This window comes from Manis javanica, chromosome 2, assembly GCF_040802235.1.
Source record: "Manis javanica isolate MJ-LG chromosome 2, MJ_LKY, whole genome shotgun sequence".
In the NCBI taxonomy this organism is placed as follows: domain Eukaryota; kingdom Metazoa; phylum Chordata; class Mammalia; order Pholidota; family Manidae; genus Manis; species Manis javanica.
In genome coordinates, this window is record NC_133157.1 from 114,596,491 (window position 1) to 114,620,047 (window position 23,557).

Genomic DNA, 23,557 nt, shown 5'->3' on the forward strand with positions numbered 1-23,557 from the left:
TCCCATACTGTAGGCTGCCTTTTTGTTCTGCTGATGGTGTTCTTTGCTATACAGAAGCTTTTTAGCATGATCCCATTTGTTCATTACTGATTTTGTTTCCCTTGCCCAAGGAGATGCTTTCAGAAAAAAGTTTCTCATGTTTATATTCAAGAAATTTATGCTTATGTTTTCTTCTAACAGTTTTATGATTTCATGACTTACATTTAGGTCTTTGATCCATTTTGAGTTTACTTTTGTGTATGGGTTTAAACAATAATCCAGTTTCATTCTCTCGCATGTAGCTGTCCAGTTTTGCCAACACGAGTTGTTGAAGAGGCTGTAGTTTCCCCATTGTATATCCATGGCTCCTTTTCATATATTAATTGACCATATATGCTTGGGTTTATATCTGGGCTCTCTAGTCTGTCCATTGGTCTATGGGTCTGTTCTTCTGTGCCAGTACCAAATTGTCTTGATTACTGTGGCTTTGTAGTAGAGCTTGAAGTCAGAGAGCATAACCCCCCCACTTTATTCTTCCTTCTCAGGATTGCTTTGGCTCTTCAGGGTCTTCTGTGGTTCCATATGAATTTTAGAACAATTTTCTCTAGTTTGTTGAAGAATGATGTTGGTATTTTGATAGGAATTGGATTGAACCTGTAGATGGTTTTAGGCAGGATGTCCATTTTGGCAATACTAATTCTTCCTATCCATAAGCACAGGATGTATTTCCATGTTTTGGTATCTTCTTTAATTTTGCTAATGAGTGTCTTGTAGTTTTCAGGGTATAGGTCTTTCACCTCCTTGGTTAGGTTTATTCCTAGTTATTTTATTCTTTTTGATGCAATTGTGAATGGAATTGTTTTCCTGATTTTCTGCTAGTTCATTGTTAGTGTATAGGAATGCAACAGATTTCTGTGTATTAATTTTGTGTCCTGCAACTTTTCTGAATTCAGATACTAGATCTAGTAGTTTTGGAGTCTATTCTTTAGGGTTTTTTATGTACAATATCATGTCATCTGCAAACAGTGACAGTTTAATGTCTTCTTTACCAATCTGGATGCCTTTTATTTATTTGTGTTGTCTGATTCCCGTGGCTAGGACCTCCAAAACTATGTTGAATAAAAGTAGGGAGAGTGGGCATCCTTGTCTTGTTCCTGATCTTAAAGTAAAAGCTTTCAGCTTCTCGCTGTTCAGTATGATGTTGGCTGTCAGTTTGTCATATATGGCTTTTATTATGTTGAGGTACTTGCCCTCTATACCCATTTTGTTGGAATTTTTATCATGAATGGATGTTCAGTTTTGTTGAATGCTTTTTCAACATCTATGAAGATGATTGTGTGGTTTTTGTCCTCCTTTTTATTGATGTGGTGAATAATGTTGATGGATTTTCAAATGTTGTACCATCCTTGCATCCCTGGAATAAATCCTACTTGGTCGTGATGGGTGATCTTCTTGATGTATTTTTGCATTCAGTTTGCTAATGTTTTGTTGAGTGTTTTTGCATCTATGTTCATGAGGGATATTGGTCTGTAAATTTCTTTTTTTGTGGTATCTTTGCCTGGTTTTGGTATAGAGTAATGCTGGCCTTATAGAATGAGTTTGTAAGCAATCCCTCCTCTTCTACTTTTTGGAAAACTTTATGGAGGATGGGTATTAGGTCTTTACTAAATGTTTGATAAAATTCAGCAGTGAAGTCTTCTGGTCCAGGTATTTTATTCTTATGTAGTTTTTTGATTGCCAATTCAATTTTGTTGCTGGTAATTGGTCTGTTCAGGTTTCTGTTTCTTCCTAGGTCAGCCTTGGAAGGTTGTATTTTTCTAGAAAGTTGTCCATTTCTTCTAGGTTATCCAATTGTTTTCATATGACTTCTCATAGTATTCTCTAATAATTCTTTATATTTCTGTGGTGTCCGTAGTGATTTTTCCATTTTCATCTCTGATTCTGTTTATGTGTGTAGACTCTCCCCTCCCCTTTTTTGATAACTCTGGCTAGGGGTTTATCTATTTTGTTTATTTTCTTGAAGAATTATCTCTTTCATTGATTCTTTCTGTTGTTTTATTCTTCTCGATTTTATTTATTTATGCTCTAATCTTTATTATGTCCCTCCTTCTACTGACTTTGGGCCTCATTTGTTCTTCTTTTTCTAGTTTTGTTAATTTGAGTTTAGACTGTTCATATGGGATTGTTCTTCTTTCCTGAGGTAGGCTTGTTTTACAATATACTTTCCTCTTAGCACAGCCTTCGTTGTGTCCCACAGATTTTCTGGTGTTGAATTATTGTTGTCATTTGTCTCCATATATTGTTTGATCTCTGTTTTTATTTGGTCTCTGAACCATTGGTTATTTAGGAGTATGTTGTTAAGCCTCCATGTGTTTGTGGACTATTTCGTTTTCTTTGAGTAATTTATTTCTAGTTTCATACCCTTGTGGTCTGAGAACGTAGTTGGTACAGTTTCAACCCTTTTGAATTTACAGAGGCTCTTTTTGTGGCCTAGTATACGATCTGTTCTTGAAAATGTTCTATGTGCATTTGAGAAAAATGTGTACCCTGCTACTTTTGGCTGGAGTGTTCTGTAGATATCTGTTAGGTCCATCTGTTCTAATGTGTTGTTCAGTGTCTCTGTCTCCTTAGTTATTTTCTGTCTGGTTGATCTGTCCTTGACATTAGCGGTATGTTGAAGTATCCTAAAATGAGTACATTGCATTCTATTTCCCCCTTTAATTCTGTTAGTATTTGTTTCACATATGTAGGTGTTCCTGTGTTGGGTGCATAGATATTTATAATGGTTATTATATCCTCTTGTTGGACTAACCCCTTTATCATTTGTAATCTCCTTCTTTGTCTCTTGTAACTGTCTTTGTTTTGAAGTTTATTTTGTCTGATACAAGTACCACAACACCTGCTTTTTTCTCCCTATGAGTTGTATGACATATCTTTTCCCATACCTTCACTTTTAAAAGTCTGTGTATGTCTTTGGATTTGAAGTGAGTCTCTTGTAGGCAGCATCAGATGGGTCTTGTTTTTTTATCCATTCAGTGACTCTGTGTCTTTTGATTGGTATATTCAGACCATTTACATTTAGGGTGATTATCTATAGGCATGTACTTATCGCCACTGCAGGCTTTAGATTCATGGTTACCAAAGTTTCAAGGATAAGTTACTTACTATCTAACAGTCTAATTTAACTCAGCATGCTATTACAAACACAATTTAAAGGTTCTTTTTTTTTTTTCTTTTTCTTCCTCCTCCATTCTTTATATATTAGATATCATATTCTGTACTCTTTGTCTCTCTCATCACTGTCTTTGGGGGTAATTGATTGAATTTTGCATTTGCATAGTAATTAATTGTTCTACTTTCCTGTGGTTTTATGTCCTGTGGTGACAGCTATTTAGCCTTAGAAACACTTCCATCTGTAGCAGTCCCAACAAAATACACTTTAGAAACAGTTTTTTGGAGGTAACTTCTCTCAGCTTTTGTTTTTCTGGGAATTGTTTAATCCCTGCTTCAGATTTAAATGATAATCTTTCTGAGTAGAGTATTCTTGGTTCAAAGCCCTTCTGCTTCATTGCATTAAATATGTCCTGCCACTCCCTTCTGGCCTATAAGGTTTCTGTTGAGAAGTCTGATGATAGCCTGATGGGTTTTCCTTTGTATGTGATCTTTTCTCTCTCTGGCAGCTTTTAATAGTCTTTATCCTTGATCTTTGTCTTTTTAATTATTATATGTCTTGGTATTGTCTTCCTTGGGTCCCTTGTGTTGGGAGATCTGTGCACCTCCATGGCCTGAGAGACTATCTCCGTCCACAGATTGAGGGAGTTTTCAGAACTTACCTCTTCAAAGACACTTTCTATCCCTTTTTCTCTGTCTTCTTCTGGTACTCTTACAATTCGAATATTGTTCCGTTTGTATTGGTTGCACAGTTCTCTCAATATTCTTTCATTCCTATAGATCCTTTTTTCTCTCTGCACCTCAGCTTCTTTCTTTATATTCCTGTTCTCTAATTTCTATTCCATTTACCGTCTCCTCCACTATATGTAGTCTGTTTTTAAATCCCTCCATTGTATGTTTTATTTCTGATAGTGCATTCCATAATGATTGGATCTCCATCCGGAATTTTTCCCTGATTTCTTGAATATTTTTCTATACCACCATGAGTGTGTTTATGATTGTTATTTTGAAATCTCTTTCAGGAAAATTGATGAGTTCAGTTTCACTTGATCGTTTTTCTGGTGTTTGTGGGATTTTGGTTTTGAACCAGGTTCCTTTGACATTTTGTTTTTGTATGTGGTGCCCTCTAGTGCCCAGAAGCTCTACTCTGGAGCTGCTCAGCCCCTGGAGTGATGTTGGGGGTCATGGGGGTGTGGCACTGGTGCCTGGGGGGGAATGAAAGAACTGTTCCTGCCTTTTGGCTTCTGTGCCTGCCTCTACTGCCAGACCAGTAGGCCGAGTACACAGGTGTAAGCCTCTATGCTTTGCATTTGTAGCTGCCACAGGCAGGACTTCCCTCTGGCTGGTCTGATGCCAGGGCAGGGCTGCCAGTTTGCAAGTCCGTGTGTGCTGTCCGGGAGGAAGATGCAGCAGGCTGCGTGTCACAGTGGGGTGCCTTGGAGCTGTGTAGCCAGCCAGAGGGATGGAGTGCCTGAAACTTGTGAAAGGTCTCAACCTGTTGGGCAGAGTGTACCCAGACAATTTTGTCCACTTTTCCTTTCTCCTGAACAGTAGGCTCTCTGCAATTCTTGCCCTTTTAGAAGCCCTTTTGCTTTTAGGATGTCTCTTAGACTGCCCACCTTTCTTTTGTCCCAGAGCAGCCGGATGTAGATCCCTGTTTCCTACCAGCAGCTGGAATGTCAGTCTCTCCAGTATTCTGCCCATCATAGCTGTCCAACCCCATCCAGAGTATCATGTAACGTAGGTTTGTGCTCCCAGGGCAGATCTCCAGGGTTGGGTTTTCAGCAGTCTGAGGCCTCCACACCCTACCCGCTGTGTTTCTCTTCCTCCCGCCGGTGAGCTGGGGTGGGGGAAGGGCTTGGGTCCTGCCAGATCAGGGCTTTGGTACGTTACCCGTTCCGTGAGGTCTGTTCTCTTCTCCAGGTGTATGCAGTTTGGCACAGTCTTCTTTTCTGTTGCTCTTTCAGGATTAGTTGTATTAATTATATTTTCATATAATATAGTACATGTGGTTTTGGGGGGAAGCCTCTGTCTCACTTCTCACACCGCCATCTTTTATCTTCCACCCTATCATTTTAATTTGGAAATTCTTGATGCCTTAAGAAGAAACATTAGGGATATACAGATCACTTGGATTCCAGATAATGAAGGTTTTATCCTTTGGTTTAGCAAATATTTATTTCCAGTGTAATATAGTTGAGAAATGGCATGTGTGTGTGCATTTGGGAGTGTGGTGTTAAGGAGGGCAAATATTCCAGGCCAGCCATACTGAATTTCTGCTCTGTATGAACCAGTATACTTCAAAATATTAAATAACTTATGTGTAATTCAACATAGATTTTGCCAGTTTCTCAAATTTTTTTTACCTCATCCACTTTAAAAAAAAAGCTTATTTTGTAGTAATACTACATAGAAAATCACACATGACTGAAACAAAAATTTTAAAGAGCATTTATCCTAAATGTGCAATATAATCTGATATTTTCTATTCTATTCTGTTTCATTTAAGAAAGAATTCTGGGGGCTGTCTTGTCCCCTCCTGGCAACAGCCAGGAGCTCTATTCTCTCACTTTATTTCTAAATAAAAGCTTAAAAAAAAAGATGGAATTCTGGTTACAGTCTGTTAACTATATTTTACAGTCCACCAGTGGATTATTACATGCGGCTCAAGGAACATAGCACTGAGTGACACAAGAAGAACCATGTGGGATCCCCTTGTTTTATGTTCCCGTTTTTCTTCCCAGGAACTTGGGTGGGAGCAGTCTTCCCTTCCTGTGCCTGTGCAGATGTTAGGAACTTCCCCTAGGTATTGGGCTTCTCATTTTCTCACTTTTGTTGATGTAGTCTTAATTCTTTTCCTGTTTTATTTGTATTTAGCCTTTTCTTATGCTAGAAACTTTAGAAAATGTGACTGGGCTGGAATGAGAAGTCATATTCTTAAACAAAATGCTGATTTATTCCAGTAATTGTTTACTAGGAAAATGATTAGACCCAGGGAAATGTACAATAAGAGATTCTAAAAGCTTTTTATTTAAAAAACCCACTTTTTGCTCTTAACCCACAAAAGAATGAAATGCAGTTGACCTCTTTTCCACCTTTCAATAAGTCACCACAAATTCTTAAAACTGTATAGTGTCTTGTTTCTCATGCTCAATTAGAAATAGTGTTTTCTTTATAATGTAGATAAAATATTTGCCAATACTCGTGTGATTTTTTTATATGATATCTTTAGGGGTAATTTTTTGTTGGGTAAAACTGAAAATATGGAAGGCAGTGGGGGAAAAGTTTTCAACGGGAACATTTATTAACATTTCTTTAAACTCTGATCATTTTCTTAGGACTGAAACACTTCCTATTTGGTTGTATGAGCAAGTAGTCAACTGTCTTCTCATGTGCCTCCTCCATTAGCTGTATCCTTCCTTCCATGTGAGAAGCAAAGCTGAGCATTTTGTAAGATATATGGGCACTTATAATAGATTTGTAGAAATTAAATTAGTTGAAGACTTTCTTCAGTGTGCCTTCCTCTGTCTTCTCTTAGAAGGTGGTTTCTCAGGAGGTCTTCAGCATTTAGGACTAGTAACTTGACTGTGACTACACAACCTCTTTTCTGTCCTGTGATTGTCGTTCTGACCATCACATGCTTTGGAAGCTGTGTTGCTCTGACATGAATTGAATCACCCATCTCCCAGTGCTGTGAACTAGCAAATTCAGTCCTACCTGCCATTTCAGTCCGGAAGGATTATGCAGATTTTTGAAAAATTAAGTCATGCCTTGTTTTATAAAAGCTAATGATAATTTTCTTCTTCACCTGCCACTTAATAAGTTAACATTTTTATATTTATGTGAGAACTTTTAACTCCTGCTTTGTTAAAACAATCTTAATGAAATACCCAACATTTTATATTTTATTCCCCGTTACTAAAGTTACCCCCCAGAAAACAAAAGAAATATAAGGAAGAGCTGTGCTGATCAGTATCCAAGCCCCCTACCCCTTAAAAATGGTGTCTTTTTTACATAAGGTGCTGAAGTGCTGACTGCACAGTTTGTACAGACAACCAAATTGGATAGGAAAAACCAAGAAGCTCCTATTTCTAAAGATGTTCCAGTGGCAACGAGTGCTTAAATGGCAAAGAGACAAGAGAAATCTCCCATCAAAACTGTTCCAAGGGCTAAACCACCTGTGAAGAAATCTCCACAAACAGAGAAGGTAAATGTAGTAAAAGGCAATCAGAATCCCAGAATCAGAAAGCAGCCACACCTGGTAAGAAATACTCTTCCTGTAAATTTCAACACCATGATACAGACTAATTGGGATCACAAGATAGCGTATTGAAATAGGATAAGAGCAGTTGAAATGTAGCAATAAATATTGCTATATTCTTTAGTTAAGATACTAACGACTAAGAAAATAGTTTTCCTATTGCACATAAATTTAAAAAGTGTAAAGATTCATACCTTCATAAAATAGACCCTACTTTCTAGTTTGCATTAGGCCTGAACCTGAACTGTCTATAAGAGTTAAGGTATAAATGGCCTTTTTTTTGTGACTGAGTGCACAACCAAATATTATTATCTGACAATATTTTTCTGGACCATAAATAGTTACAAAAAGTAGAAGGTTATAGGTTTATTTGTCCAAAGGGAACTGTAAAGAGATTGTCCAAAGTGGTCAGTACTCCAGAATCCTGCATTTTATTTTAAAAGGCATTAAATTAATTTTAGAAACAGTTTTACTTTTCTAATTTTGCTTAAGTGAGCAATTAACTTTAGTTATCCGAACAAAAAGCTAACTGCTCTAGTTCTTGTATTTCCAATTGCTAGACATACTCTCTTGAAAGTTCTTTCGCCACCATGGGCTTCACCTCCAGCTCTTCTAGGTCCATGTCCGTCCTTACTTACACCTCCCTCCTGTGACAACAGCGGCTGTTCCAGTCTGCAGTCTGTAAAGTTTACTTTCTTTTCGGTGTTGAGTACTATTGTGTTATACGTGTGTCGTTGTTTTTCATTTGTTTTAACAAAGACTTCATGGTCTCATACCTTTATATTTCTATCAATTTTCTGTCTCCTCTCTTGGATTCTGTTTCTCCCTGGGCTATGAAAAAAGTCTAATTTTTAGTGGAAATTCAGGGAAAGAAACTATTGTTGAGGTGATGTTGCTATGGATGAGCCTTTTTTTAAAAAGTTTCTCTAATTTCTTATGATAAGATTTTTTTAAAGCACATTATGTCACCCTAAAATTGATAGTGTTGTACATTTGGCATCCATGCCAAATGCAGGCTCTTCTGCTTTCTCTCAAGGTGGTTCATGATGTGGTTGTTGCCCACGTGTCCAAACTTCCCTCCCTCTGTCTCCTGCCCTGCACCCTCTCCTCATTCATCACACCTGTTTTACTCTGGGGCACTTACCTCCTCCCTCCAGAGTCTGCTCAGCTAAGTCCTGCCTCCACATGGAGGCATTTCCTGATGTTCTCACCTTCACTGGTGTCAGTTTTCTTTATTTTTTTTTGTGTTTGAGGACATTATGGAATTAAATTCATACAATCATTTGATGTGTCGGTCCTGTCATTCAGTTAGTATGTAAATATTAATGAGCATAGATAAACATATAATGCTTTGCATTTTTGCTGTGTATTCTGAATTCTTTGTACTGAATTGGCGTGCAGATATTTAGAGACTGAATAATGGGAGGAGGTATGAGGTGGGTATTGGCAGAAAAGTGATCCCAGAAAATGAAAAGTTTTCAGAATGTGTATTCAGAAATTGGCTGATTTGTACTACAAATGTTTGTATATATTGTGCAGCCACATACAGTTTTGAGATTAGCACCTTTTAAATAATCTCTTAATTTTTCTTTTATTAATCAACTATACTAATCTTTCATTTTCTGTACTTGAGATATCAGAGTTAAAGAAGCAAAGGTTCGGTCATTTTGTTACTGAAATAAATGATTTTCTATCCTGAAAGTTTTTAATGTGGCTTTTATGTACTGAACTCTTTTTCATATATAATTCACTTGGCATTGTCTTATCTGTACTTAAAAAATGCTAGATTATTGATACTGTGTTTTTTTGACAGAGGGCTTATAACAGTCATTAAATGATGGGCTTGAGACTGCACATACTTAATTAAACTCAACTACTTTTCTTGATTATAGAGGACTCTTTATATTAGACCTTACTCAAGAGTGATGTTCTGTTTAAGAACCATAATATTAACAAAGATAGAGTGACTTCAATAGAGGATTCTTTATATTAGACCTTACTCAAGAGTAATGTTCTGTTTAAGAGCCATAATATTAACAAAGACAGAGTGAAATTAATATCAATAAACACATCAGATCATAAAATGAGTTTCATGTTTCCAATATACCCATGGAGCTAATGTAACGATTCTCTGCTTTTGGTCAGTTTCTTCTACTTGGCCCCTTAGGTTTTGTTATTTTAATCAAGACTGGACAGTGGTTGATAAATTTTACCCTCTCACCATTCACACACACCTTTCTTATTCTATTTGATGACCTTGTAGGCCAGAGTTTTCTTTTTCTCTGTAAATGTGGTAGTCATTGGGTTTTATGCAGGTTAGTTATTACTTTCAGGCCTCCTGCTATTACAAAGAGTGCAGTTGGCTTTTCTGAATATCTACCCACTATAGGAAATTGTTGCTTACTGTTGTAAAATTTGTCCTTCAGGGTAACTTTAGTTAAAGAAGGCTGAATTAAGGTCCTGAGAATCCAAGTAAGCCATTTCAGAATGTCAATTTTCTGATAAAAGGCATATGGGTTGATTTGATTATCTGCAGAACAGAGAATTACCAGTAGATAGGGAGATCTGCTATTTTATGGATAGGGTACCAAAATAATGTTTTCAGTACAGAAATTGAAGTTTAACAAGGTGATGAAATTAATGTGATTGTGAATACTTTTAAGAACTTTTCTAATTTTTTTACTCATATCACATATAATTAAACATCAATATGGTTAAAATCATCAATTTTGAACTTAGGTGAGTTCTCTAATCATTTGATAAGAGAAATTTTTAAGAAAATACATTAATATACTATAATGTACACTTCAAACTTAGAAATTCTTAAATTCCCACTAGATTCTAAGCTCTCTGAGGGCAGGACTCTGGTTTTGTTTTCCTCTGTATGTTTAGCTGAGCTGTATGCCTTGTATGTAGTTTAGTACTTGTATTTTTGAAAGGAGATTTCTTTTTGAGTTAGTTGCACATTCCTTAAGAATTATTCCTCTGGTGAATACAATATAAATAGATCTGAAAGTTGAAAAAAACCTCAATCTGATAGTAAAATTTTAATATACAATCTATGCAGTATATCAAGGGGTGTTTCTTGAATATATTGACTTAACCATTGATTTTCACTAAGCCATAGTGATATGGCAGAGAATTAATTCATGAAATCAAATGTTATATGTCTTTTTCTTTTACACTGAAGCCAAAGGAGAAACTTCTTCACAGCTTCAGTCAGAAATTTCATCAGATGGTCAAGAAAATGCTATTAGCATAAATACAGCTCAGCCAGAAAGCATTATAGTGGCTCCCGGAGATCCACCTAAAAACTCCCTTGTCAGCTGTGACTCCCAGGCCCTGAATATGTTAGCTGATCTAGCATTGAGTGCTGCTGCCTCCCCCACACCATCATCTGAGCCCAGAAACCTTCCCTGCCCCTCTGGACTGCCCCCAAGTGAGGTTTTGCCTTCTAAAGAATATTCTTCGCATGGTACATCTGACCATGAATATCACAGAGGAGCCAAAAGTCAAAAAGGTGGGCCGTTACCTAAGCCCTCTGCTGATAAGAGTAATCCACCGTCGGACTCCACTGTCGACCAGGAAGAAGGGAGCTTGGTTCCTAGCACTCAGGCCCCTGTTGGCACCCACGTGGCTCTTCCTGAGGAAACACTGAAAAGGCCTGATGCAAGCCAGAGCTCTTTTGTTGCTGTGGAACATTCCTATGCCCTACTTCTTGCAAAACATTCAAAGAAGCATCTACAGCAGAGAGTAGCAGGCCCTGCCTTTGTTAAGAATGGCACAAAAGGCCCCGAAGCAGGAACCCCAGTGGGAAAAGTAATGCTCTTTCGTCACCAGCAGAACACCTCCACTCTGCAAAAGCTTTCTGAGGACCCATTACTCCAGCGCAAGAGCAGATTGCTGTCCTCCAGCCTGAGAGATTTTTACTGCTGTCATACTGTGTTCAGCTGTGATGGCTCCTTTAAGGTCACTTTTACATGTGAAGCAGAATATGTATTCAGTTTAGACAGCAAGTACACCAACAACCCACTGGGGAAGGCGGTGGTCAGAGCATTACATGGGTAAGTGGTGGTGCGTACATGGGTACGTAGGTGGGTGGTAGTGCGGGTAAGACTAGTCATCACGTGGGTGAGTGGTGATGTGAATGAGGCGGCAGTCAGAGTGTCACGTGGGTGGACAGTGGTGCAGGTGAGGCGGTAGAGCATTACATGCATTAAGTAGAGGTGCAAGTGGATATAACCGTGTTGAGTAAATGTTGTGTTGGGGGTTACTTGTGCTGAGCTTTGGAGAAGCAGAAAGCGTGTGTAAGTCCAGTAACTTGTATTAATATCAAGTTGTTTGATTTACCGTCAGCCATCGTCTGTGATAGCATGGAGAACTTCTGCAAGGTAACTTCAGCCTTGTGAGTGGCTTTCCATTTTGAGATGCCCCTCTGTAAACCTTTGCAATCTGTACCAGTCACAGTTCTACCACTTACAAGTCCTGTGATGAAAAAGGAGTCAGAACTCCGATTCTCAGTGCTCTTTTCTGTCTCTGAAAAATGGGTGGATTTGGTTTATTGTAACTGTTAAGTCAACTTCTTTTTACCTTATTGTTGCATAGTTGTATTATTTTTAAAATAAAAACATTTAAAATCAAGGTTAACAAAAAAGGGACTTGGCTTAAGATACTTGACTAACCAGTCATTGTCAGTGATCATTGTATGTTCTTTCTTTAAAACCACAGGCCCTGGAACACTGATTTACTGATAATGTAGAAGAAGTGAAGCTCATACTTCAAAGGTGGATGGCTCGTTTTACAGCAGTCAGAGCAAACTCATAGAGTCATCTAGAAAAGTGATGGAGCACAGAAGCCCCACGAAGTTTGTCTCTATAAATAGCACATTAGACTCTTTGGAAGTCGGTGTGTTGGAGGAACTCCCTGGTGCGGAGAGGTGTAACCCACTGTTGGAGACTGACGAGACTCCCAGAGGTCACACTGCCATAGTGTCCTTCCCTGACACTCACTCTTTGCTTCCTTTCATTAAACCACCACCTGCGAGAGGCTTGGAACTGTGGGTGCACAATGAGCCAAAAGAAGGTTTTGCAGGAGAGGGTCACTCAGATACCCCGGAAAGCCAGAATTTCATCTATTCCTGTAGTAACGAGGTAAGTAAATCTGAATACTGTAAATGCTGATGTTATTTGTGAAGAAATTTTCATTTGATTTTTGTGTATAAAAATCACATTCAAAACAAGACATTGGTTTCTTTTAGGAAAGTGGATTCCCTATTAATGTAAAGGATTATAATGCTAAAAACTTAATTTCCTTAAGTGTTGCACTGGATTGTCTGCAGGTGGAACTTGTCTTTCATCCTGATCGAAGAAGCAGAAGTAGAAAAATACTGTGGGGGACAGGTAATCTGAGAGGCGACCATAGTGTCACTCAGTGTATAATTTGGGACAAGTTATTTGTTTCCTCTGAGCTTATATTCTTATCTTTTAAAAGAAGTGAATAATATCTGTTATGTCTTACCTAGAGTAGTTTTTAAGAATCAACTGTGATAATAATATATATTAGAAATCTTTGATGGATCTTAAAATTGAATATGTTAGAATTATTTTTGAAAACATACTGGAACAGTAAATAAAATGCCAGGTCTCTTATAGATCTGTAGTTAAATATTTGTAAATATGGAAAATATGCTTTGCTCCTTTCCGTTGTTCTCAGCTTATGTTCAGCCAGGACAGATAATCAGATTTTAGCTGGAGCAAATAAAAAAGTTGTATCAAAATTCTAAGTACAAGAATTGACAGAATAGCCACCTTGTTAAGCATTTGGCCTAGCATTGTTCCACGATAATTTTGCACGGGTTTGGACATCTACAGTGCGTGTTCTTATGTTGAATAGACAGTGTGTCTATACCTGGCGTTACATGGGGATTTGCAGGTCTGTGTGAGCCCCGGTGGGTGGGGAGGGTCTTTGACCCCCTCCAGAAGCAGATAATACAGTGCTGCAAGCTGAGAGTGGCTGGAACCCTCCGTTTACCTCAGCTCCATCAGTTCCCACAACTCAAGGAGGCAAGGGCCATTCTTGTCCATCTCCTAGATGAGTGACTGCAGCACAGAGAAGCATGAAAATTGCCTGAGGTTGTGTAGTCAGTCAACTTGTCTAGCCAAGATTCAGATCTAGAATCAAATCCTGTGTCTGTATGTATATGCACATGTAAGTGTTTGTGTGTACATATGTATACACATATGTACGTGTGGTTATTTTTTGTGAGGATGTGTTCATAAATTTCTTTTGATTTTAAAAAAGGTACATTAAAACCTAGGTAAGAATCACTGCCTCAGAATAAGAAAATATTTAGTAGTTAGGCAGACTTCAGTTACTATCTGTATGTATACTAGTTTCTTATATTTTTTTTGTGATATATAATTAGCTATCACCAAGTCTAATTTCAGAAATAGTTTTTGCAAATGTGAAATAAAGTATTAAGAAGTAGAAAGTAAGGAACAAAACAGCAGCAAACTCACAGAACCCAAGAATGAACTAACAGTTACCAAAGGGCAAGGGGTTGGGGAGGATGTGGGAAAGGAGGTATAAGGGGGAAAAAGGGGCATTATGATTAGCACACATAATGTGGTGGGGAGGGCACGGGGAACACAGTATAACACAGAGAAGACAAGTAATGATTCTGTAGCATCTTACTACGCTGATGGACGGTGAGTGTAAAGGGGTATGTGAGGGGGACTTGATAATAGGGGGAGTCTAGTAACCATAATGTTGTTCAAGTAGTTGTACATTAATGATATCAAAACAAAAAATAAAAAATACAGTTAAAAAAAAAAAAGTAGAAAGAGTATTAAAATCCATGCTCCCTAATGATATCTTAGCATAGACTTACAAAGACCTTTCTGTTGTCTTGGATATTGTGCCTGCACTTTGAAGGTGAGTGCACACATGTGCCACCCCCTGCCTCCCAGGGGCAGACTCAGATATGAAGAGAATGCCATATGATAGGCACTAGAAACCAAAGGCAGGTTGCTTTAGTTGTATGTTTACTTTAGCAATTCTTTTAAATGATCAGACTTTATTTTAGAAACATTTCACTTCACCTATACGAAAACATATCAATATAAACATACCAATGTGATCACAATTTGTATTTCCCAAAGACCACAAGCATGGTGAGATTCAGTACTATGACCAAACATTGGAGCCACAGTGTGGTAAGGAGAGTGACAGGAAAGTTTTCACAAAGACTCTTGCCATCAAGACTTTGCTATGCTTTATGTCTGGCCAGTCATATCCTCTTAAAACTCTGAGTCTCAGTTCTGCCCTGACAGTTCCTTGGGTCGGTGTGTTTCTTTGGTTAAGACAGAAATGTTTTAATGAGATTTGAAAAACAGGTCCTAACCTCTAATATGATTGCCCCAAAACATGCATGATAACTACCCATAATAACCAACCAGAACTTACAGATGTGTGGTTAATTGTATGATCAGTCCATTTCACCATGCTCTGGACGAGACCATGCCAGAGCATCTTATCAAAATTGTCAGGAGTGTTTTTGTTAACGTTGAAACTGAATCCTTCCTGTTAGTGGTTAAATCAGCCCCTCTGGTTTAGTCTCTAATGAAGACTGCACTGCACTACTATTTCTATTGCCCTGTTGATAGGAGGCATTATAATGAGAGAAAGTGATTATCTCTACTTATAAGCAAAGAAAATAGCTAAGGGGGGAGGAACCTTTATTTACCAGAGTGGATATTAACACTGGGAAACTGCTTATCTGTGTCTTCTGAGTACAAGAAATAGTGATTAATTTACTATTTTCTCATGGGAAAGTTCTAGATGACAGTGTGTATAGTCTAAATGAAAGCTGGTGTTTAAAATAAGTTACACTTTGCTTTTAAAATCATCTTTTAATCTTACTAAAAACAATAAAAAATGAGTACTTTTCCTCCAGTGTAGCATTTCTGACTTAAGCAGTGTTGTTTAGCAAACAGGCTCCTTTTTCAAGTCTTTAAATTGTCAGTGGTCTAGCCACTTTTCTTCCCAAAGGTCCATTTAAAAAAAAAAAAAGCTGTGCAAGTAAGAGAGTTTTGGAGCTTTCATCGTTTGTATATTTAAAGAAAACAGATTATTTAGGGAGGTATTCTTAGCCTATCCAAAAGGATCTGCTTGATCTCCACCCTGTGATATTCTTATAGATAAGAAGATTCAAAAGAACAAACTAAAATCAACCCTTGGCTATAACTGTTCTTCACATATGTAAATGTTAGTTTACATAACTCTTGATTTTTTTTTTCCACATTCGTTATTTTAGGTAATTGGGGGGAAAGCCAAACAAGAATCATCAGATAAACTGGAGACTCCTAGCCTTGTGCCTTTTGGTATTGGAAGTACCCAAACTAATGAACCATCTCTTCCCGGTGAAGATACAGCCTTAGAGCCACTTGATAGCACAAGAGTGACTTCTTACAATGGTGTCCCACAAGTCACATTCACCAAGACTCATGATGGGATCAGCAGTCAGCCAGTGATTTGTCAGAGTCTGTGTACAGCACCCTTGAAAGCAAAGTTGGTGTTTTCCAAGCAACAATGCAAACAAAACCAGGTGCTTCACAAGGCCTAATCCAGCATAGCGGCCTCATAAACAACAGAGTCCCAGCCTTCCCTCGAAGGAAAGGATGATACAGGGTATGTAATGATTAATCTGGATCCAGTTACCCTGACTTTTGGGAAAAATACCTATGTCCCAATACCGACAGAGTTGATGAAGCAAGTAGCCCCTGCTATGAGTCTTTGACATCCTGGATCCACTTTTGAAAAGGCAAGACCCTTAGGGACATGCCGTCTCTAGCGATGTCAGGACAGAAAGACCCTAAGTGCCTTTGTTCCTCCTCAGTGAGCAGAGTGGCCCCTGCTGAGGAATTGTGTTCCTTACAGAAGGAGACTCCTGATCCAGGCTCATCATCGCCATCTGGTAATTCAGTGGTGAATGAGGCACTGTCATTAGGCAAAAGTTCTCAGTTATTCATCACCCCTAGAAGAAGTGAAACTTTCTCAGGAATTTTCCCTTCAGACTCAGAGTCTCTTCAGCGTATCTCCAGAAGGGGTTACAGAGCCATCACCAATTGAAGAGGTAGTCTCATCAGCCTCTGTGTCCTTGGAAAAAAACTACGCACTTACTCGCATTCCTCCAATAAGTGCTACACCCCATGGTGCTTCAGAACTCAAGGATGAGGTTGGCCTCAGCAGTGAAAAGAGGAATTTTGAATCATGCAGTTCATTTAGCAAACAAACCAGCCTGTGTTTGAACACAGAGGAGGTCAGCTTTATAGCTGTCAGAGGAAGATTCGGACATCAATCTAACTCTCACAATATCACCACTGACAAGTCCCAGGGAAGAAATGCCAGCAGGTGAAATAGAGCAACATCAGGAGGCCCCACTTTTAAACTTAGAACTTCAGGAAATGACTGAAGAAATAATTGAGTCAGAAGAGGTGACTTTAAGAGCAAACAGAGAAGGGAATTCCACTAGTTATACATCAGTGCATCCTACAGTGTCAGAGAAAGCAGTAGAAAATGAGAGAGAAAGTGGTAACTTACAAACTGTTACTCTAGTACTTTCTAAAGACACTTCTGCCCTTCAGATTACAGAGGAAGTTAATGTTACCTCAGATTTTCCCTTTGGCTCCTTAATTGAAGAAGTGCCACCAGCTTCTAGTCCTGACCCCCAGGTACCAGTTGAAGTACGCCAAGTACCATCTCAGGCTGTGTCTCCATTTTGCTTAAAACTTCCTGATACACAGTATTAGAATTGGGACAAATTCTCCCAGATAGAGGCAGGAGATTTGGCCATAACAGAAGAAGATAATTCTTTTGTGGGTCCTCCCCACCCGGGGGGGCCAAGGTCACTTACCTTGGATTCAGCAAATGCAACTTTGTGCTGAAATGCCTCTCATACTGAATCGTCATCATGGAAGGGAAGATAGATGCTCAACCCCTCCTAGTAAGGTAACTGAGGACATTATCCCCAGTGAGTGTGACGAGGGCTTCTTCCCCTCAGACAAGGCACCATGCTGTGATAGAGAGTTCGACCAGCCTGCCTTGGCAGCCAGTTCCACACATGAGTTCAGGCCTTCTCTAGAGAAATGGGTAACATCAGGAAATCCACTGCAGTCAGTGTAGAAAATAGAAACTTGGTCTTAAATCATCTTGTCTTGGCGACCAGTGAGCCTCCATCGAGTCCTAGAAAGATTATTGAAAATAAGTCTGTGGCTGACACATTTAGTTCCACAACTGTCCCAGATGATATAGAGAATGTGTCCTTCGAACAGGAGACTAGCCCTAAAAGTATTAAGAAAAGACTCCTTTGCAGTGATTTGAAAACAAATGAAGGCAGTTACATGCAAACTCAGTCCTTGAGCTTTGACTCTGTTGATGGAGCAGATGTTCTACAGGCACACTTGTGTTCAGAGACCCCCAGACTTGATTGGTCCTCAGGTAGCACTCCGTTAGCCCATTTTACAAGACCCATAAACATAGAGCTAGGGTTCCAAACACAGGAAATACCAGTAGGCAGAGTGGGCAGTTTGCTTAAGAACAGTGAAACTAAAGCTGAGTTACATGAAAAACACAGAGATCTGGGAGGTGCTGGCTCTTAGTCAAACACTGCATCTCCAAAAGGGGAACAAGAAACAATGCTGCAGGATCTGTCACCATGTGGCACAATAAATCTGTTAAATGGTGGGCTTTTTCCATGTGTGTAGCTGCTGATTCTTATCTACATACAGCAGTCACCAGTGACAATACCAGTGTGGAGCCTCTTGCTTCTTTTGTTCCCTGGCCTCGTTCCTCTCTTGTTTGTGGAATTTCTAAAGAGCAGATGGGAAATAAAAGCACTGGTGAGCGGCTCAGGACCAAGGAGCACTCAGAAGTCCTGAGTGGAGACATGGATGTCAATGTGAATCCTGACATTCATTATGAACCACTTTCTGGAGACTCTGATCAAGAGCCTTGCAGTGACTGCAGAAATCCCAAAGTGGATGAGGATAACCCCTGCACTTTGCGATGTATTCGCACCAAGAAAAAAGAAGATGCTTATGACTCTTTCCCAAGCCTAACCACTAATGATAACAAGGATTGGGGCTGCTCAAATCAAGTTCCAGGGTTAGAGACAAGCATTCCTCCCAGAAACTGGTCAATTGGATTAAAGAAAGAAGATAAATGTGTGCCATGTTACATCCAAATCCGAGATCTCCATGGCATCCACAGGACTTAAGCTAACTTCACAGTAACTAAAGAGCTCAAAGATACCACGAGAACATTTCACAGCTCGAGGAGGCACTCCAGTTACACTGCAAAGTATGACTTGCTCAGGTTCTGGACAAATACTTGTCAGGTGGTAGATAACCTCACCCAGAGTACTTTAGATCTGGAATATCTGCGTTTTGCACATAAACTAAAACAAATGGTGAAGAGTGGAGATTCTCAGCATTCTGACTTTTCCAGTAACGTCTTTCCAGAAGAGTTGCCCCTCCAGATCACTGCTGGAGCTTTTCCTTTAACAAAACAACCTGAGACCCCTGTTCTACATCCTGCATCCCGGAGCTGGAGTCCCCTTATAGTAACAGTTACACACTCAGATGCTGGACAGCAGGGTCAGCACATGAGAGACCTCACATCCAGCAATTTGGACAGTCCTTCCTTTTGGAAAGAGAGGTGTGGTCACAGTACACAGCATCTTTCAAATTCTGAAAGAAATCAGGCTGTTTCATTCCATCTCACCAAGCTGAAATATAAGAGCCCTTTGAAAGAATCCCAGAGCAGTATTTCACTTATTCTCAGCAAATATGCTGAACTTAATATGGTGGTAATGAATCGCAGCCAAGTCATTTCCAAGATAAAGAGTCCAGTATGTTTTCTGGAGAAGCCACACCTCAAGAGATATATTCATCTTTGCGAAGAAGGCCAGCCTCCTATGAAGACATGATTACAGACTTGTGCACCAGTCTGCATGCCAAGCTGAAGAGTGTGGTCAGAGAGGCTTGTAAACGGACCTTCCTGTTCTACCTCGTGGAGACAGAAGACAAGTCATTCTTTGTAAGAACAAAGGTGAAGTGCCGTATTTTCTTATACTTCATATTCTTTTGATTGCCATCTAATTTTAGTTTACTTTAGAAGTAATAACTGTGGCATTTTTGGCCTCGGAAAGAATCATGATACCAAGTGGCATTTGAATTTCACAGCTGTCTTTATCTGCATACACAATATTATACTGTATTTGTACTATATCTGAAGATGTGTATGGTGTTCCAGAGTTAGTATGGTGACTAATTTTCATAAAGTTACCAGTGTAGACAAACTCTTACTCAAATGTGAACAAAGCCTTCCAAAGGTAAAATTCAGATTTTTAAAAAGTTATTACCTGTGTTCCCCCATTAGTATGTACGGTTGAGAGGGGCCTCTTTTGGTTTGGGATGTACTTTTTAATTTGAATATTAGGATCACTGATGTTCTGGTGAGAACACAGTGTTATATATAAATGATTTAACCATGGTAAAATTCTAATTTGGTGGGAGTCAGAATCTGTCTTCATTTCTTCGTTAGCTTCCTTATTTTATCCTCTATTTTGGGAAAAGACAGCATTCTCTCTCTCTTTGCACTTTTAAGATAGAATTTCAGGTTTATATAAAGGCTGCAGAAATGGCACCCTTTGCCCATATACCCCCACTGTTCACTTTCCTGAGCAATTTGAAAATGGTGGTATTCATGGAGTCCCACCACCCCTTACAACATGTCACCTTCAGGCTATGAGACTGCGGCTACTGTGCCAAGATGGTGATGTTTGTGTTACCTGAGGGAAGGGGCACTTCTGTATGGCCACAGCCCTGTGAGCTAGCTTTCCTGAAGCCAGGACTGAGCACGCAGGCAGGGTGCTCATCAGGTTCCAGGCACCACTGTCTTTCTGCGCTTCACATGTTCTCCTGGCTTGTCCTTTCCATTGTCTCTCAGTTCCCATCAGTTTGGGATAGTTCTTCTGTCATTTCTTATCATTTGTGACTTTGCCAGTTTTGAAGACTGTAAGCTAATTATTTGATAGGATTTCCTTCAGTTTGTGTTCATCTGTGACTTCCTTGGGATTTCTGCATTTTAGGTGAGAATACCCAGATAGAATGATCTCGCTCAGTGCATTCTATTGGGAGGCACACGATGTTGATTTGTCCCATTCCTGGTGTATTATTAGCCTTTTTCACTTGGTTAAGATTGTTTCTGCCAAGTTCCTCCAATGTAAAGTTAAGTAGTAAGCATGTTTAGTTACCCCCAGGTGGGAAGAAGGTACAACAGGACATGTGAATATACTGTTCCTCATCAGACTTTGACCCACCAGATTTAACATCCATTGGTTGTTCTTGCCTGAGTCAGTTATGACAGTGATGATTGCCGAACGATGACATTCTAATTCCATCATTCCTTGTGCATTTTATTAGCTGGTAGGGTAGAGCTTTCCCTTCCCTCCCATTTACTTACTTACATCGGTGACAACCCATGTTCCATATTATTTTACTCACTTACCACCTGATCCTTTACTATTTTAATGCTCAGATTGTACCAGACCCAGCTAGGGGATGCCCCTTTCGGCTGGCTCTGTGTCCTTTTCACAAGTCCCCAGAGTTCTTTGGCTGCCTCCTTCCTCTGTGGTGCAGCATAGTACCACAGGTACATCTCCCTCCTGGCCCCAGTCTTAAAGGCAGTGTTTCACTGGGGAGCCGTGGTCCTTTCAGAGAAGACTAGCACTTGGAATAGAGATCTGGGCAGTGGGTGAACTCAGTGCCACTCTCTGTCACTGGTCTAGGTCCTCCCAGGAAGCAGAGCTGGAAAATGTTTGTTCGTATGTATGGGTGCACACGTGCATATGTATCTGTGTTTATGTTTAAAAAACAAGCAGGTGCACACATCCCCAATTCCAGCCCTTCGCCATCAGGTCATAGCCTACTTTGCCTTCTCCAACAGTCAGAAAGTGGCTACCATAACACCAAATGTGCCTGCTGCTTGGCTTGCTCCCCCACCCCATGTGTAACTCCACTCTAGGTACAGTGCGCAGCCCACAGCCCTGCTCTGTCACAGGGGAGGGAAGCCGTCCCACAACACCTGCCCTCTTCCTCCTCTTCTTTTTGGTACCTGTTTTCCATCCCCAGTGTGCGCAGGTGAGCAGAAATGTGGCCTTTATGACCTGGTCTTTGCATTCTAACGGGACAGGAAAAACACTGATAAAGAAGTACACAAATAAATGTGAGATTCACGCTGTCGTTAGTTTCATTGTGCAGGGCTTCCACACTGGTTCGAGGGCAATAGGCCAAACGGCTTCAAGGGAGGCCAAGGACCTTTTCTTTGATGAAGTGACACCAATCTCATACATGAGGTGTGGACAGCTACCTGAGAAGCCTTTGCTCTTGAGTCACGTGGCTGCTCTCCACACACTTAGTTGATGCTTGCGTAAGGCCGGTGTTAGGGCCAGAGTGCCTGTCACTGACATGTCCGTAATCCCCAAAGGCTGCGGAAGATGCCTGTGCCTCTGCTGTGAGCGCCTCAAGGAGCACTGGGTTCTGCGGAATGCCGGTCCACTGGGAGGCTGGCTTGCAGGCAGTTCTCAGTTGGGGAAGCCGACAGAACTGCTCAGATGCCACCCTGCTGGCTGCAAGTCTGCCGTGACAGGAGCTCAGCACTGCGAGTGAAGCAGAAGGGGTCTGCGGAGGTTTCCCAGCAGGGCAGTGTGCCTGGGGCACAGCATTTACTGTCAAGAAACAAGTCTGTCCATGATGGTTGAGGGCTCCTATTTTGTATCTTTTAAAAATGATTTTAAAGTTTTCCAAACTTAAGCAATCTTATCTTTTGTGTAGCTGATTATTTTTCCTGTCAAAGATCCTTTTGGTTCTCCAAGGTTCTTCCAAAATGGTTGCCAGATTTGTCTCCCCAACCCCCAGCCCCAGTTGTCTTTGTTCTAGTTTCCATGCCCTCTCTCTAAGCTGTGTTGTTGAATGGGAGAGCATTAAACGGCCTTCAGTCTTTTCCTCCAAAACTAACCTCCTTCCACCTGTTGCTGGTTCTCATGCTTTTTTGGGTCCCCTGTTTTTGTGGTGGGGTATGAAGGGAGGTTCTGGGTGGTGGGAATTGCCTACCTGGTGGGAAAGCCTTGCCACACTTGAACCTGGGACCTGAACCCCTGGCACTCCTTGGGAGGGAGCCCCTCTGCCCTGTAACCCTAGGCCAGTTCCTGCTGCTATACCCTGCAGGGAAATGGGGGTGCTACCAACCTCACAGGGTTGCTGTGAGGAATCCCAAAGCCATATGGTTGTCAAAATAAAAGGAATGTGAACTCCAGGGGCATGTGCACTCGTGTTTGAATGTTTGACTGGGGAGTGTTAGGTCACGGGTCCCCCAAACACTGGTGTCTGGGGTTCCTTTGAGTGTCTCTTTTCCTCAGCCCTGGTAGGAGAACCAACGTGAATTTGCTTCTCTGATACTTGTAACAGAGGAGTGTGTGGGATCATTGGAATTGGAAGGGGGATGGAAGAGGCTCAGGGGTCTGCCTCAGCTGAGTCAGGACCAGGGCCCGGACCCTGGACCACAGGACGAGAACACTGCCTATGCCATAAACAATAAGGTTTATCATCCTTGCATATAGCTAACTGTTCTTCAGGCTCTAATTAAAAAACAAGTGTGTGTGTGTGTGTGTGTATGTATGTGAGTGCATGCGCACTCATCTCGCCTTTGAGATACAGGATCTTGAAGACTGAAACAAACACACAGAGATGGGAGCACTGAAGATGGGGCTGCCTCGCTGGACAGTTGGGGAATGGAATGAGCAGCAGTGCATGGTGGGTAAGGGGGCAGGTGGGCTGGCTTGAGGTGGGGGCTGCAGCCAGACCCTGGGGAACAGGCTGAGGAGCATAGCAGGTCACCTGTGAGAGGTTTCCTCCCCTGCTGCCCCCAGGAGCCAGCCCCCTACTGCTGCCCAGACCTTCTTGGCTGCAGCCCCTCATGGCCCCTCTGTGAGCTGGAGGCTCTGAAGTTGTTCCCCAGACTGAGGGCGGGCGTGCCCCACCTTGGAGGAGCTAGGAGACTGGACCTGTCAGTGGTTGCTCCACCCAT

At 40.6% G+C, this 23,557-nt stretch overlaps 1 protein-coding gene across 1 annotated transcript in view; it reads left to right on the forward strand.

Moving 5' to 3' along the window:
* The window catches only part of LOC140845604 (protein TASOR 2-like), a 48,421-nt gene extending 25,288 nt beyond the window's left edge, over positions 1–23,133 (forward strand). Inside the window, 15 exon segments of the mRNA XM_073220201.1 lie at positions 10,602–11,475; positions 12,140–12,156; positions 12,159–12,203; positions 12,206–12,561; positions 15,726–15,948; positions 15,951–16,060; positions 16,062–16,236; positions 16,239–16,429; positions 16,431–16,721; positions 16,723–17,304; positions 17,306–17,582; positions 17,585–18,157; positions 18,160–19,296; positions 19,299–19,519; positions 21,959–23,133. Of these exon segments, the coding sequence (XP_073076302.1) occupies positions 10,602–11,475; positions 12,140–12,156; positions 12,159–12,203; positions 12,206–12,561; positions 15,726–15,948; positions 15,951–16,060; positions 16,062–16,236; positions 16,239–16,429; positions 16,431–16,721; positions 16,723–17,304; positions 17,306–17,582; positions 17,585–18,157; positions 18,160–19,296; positions 19,299–19,519; positions 21,959–22,117 (5,231 nt within the window). The 3' untranslated portion in view covers positions 22,118–23,133.
* The last annotated feature ends 424 nt before the right edge of the window (positions 23,134–23,557 follow it).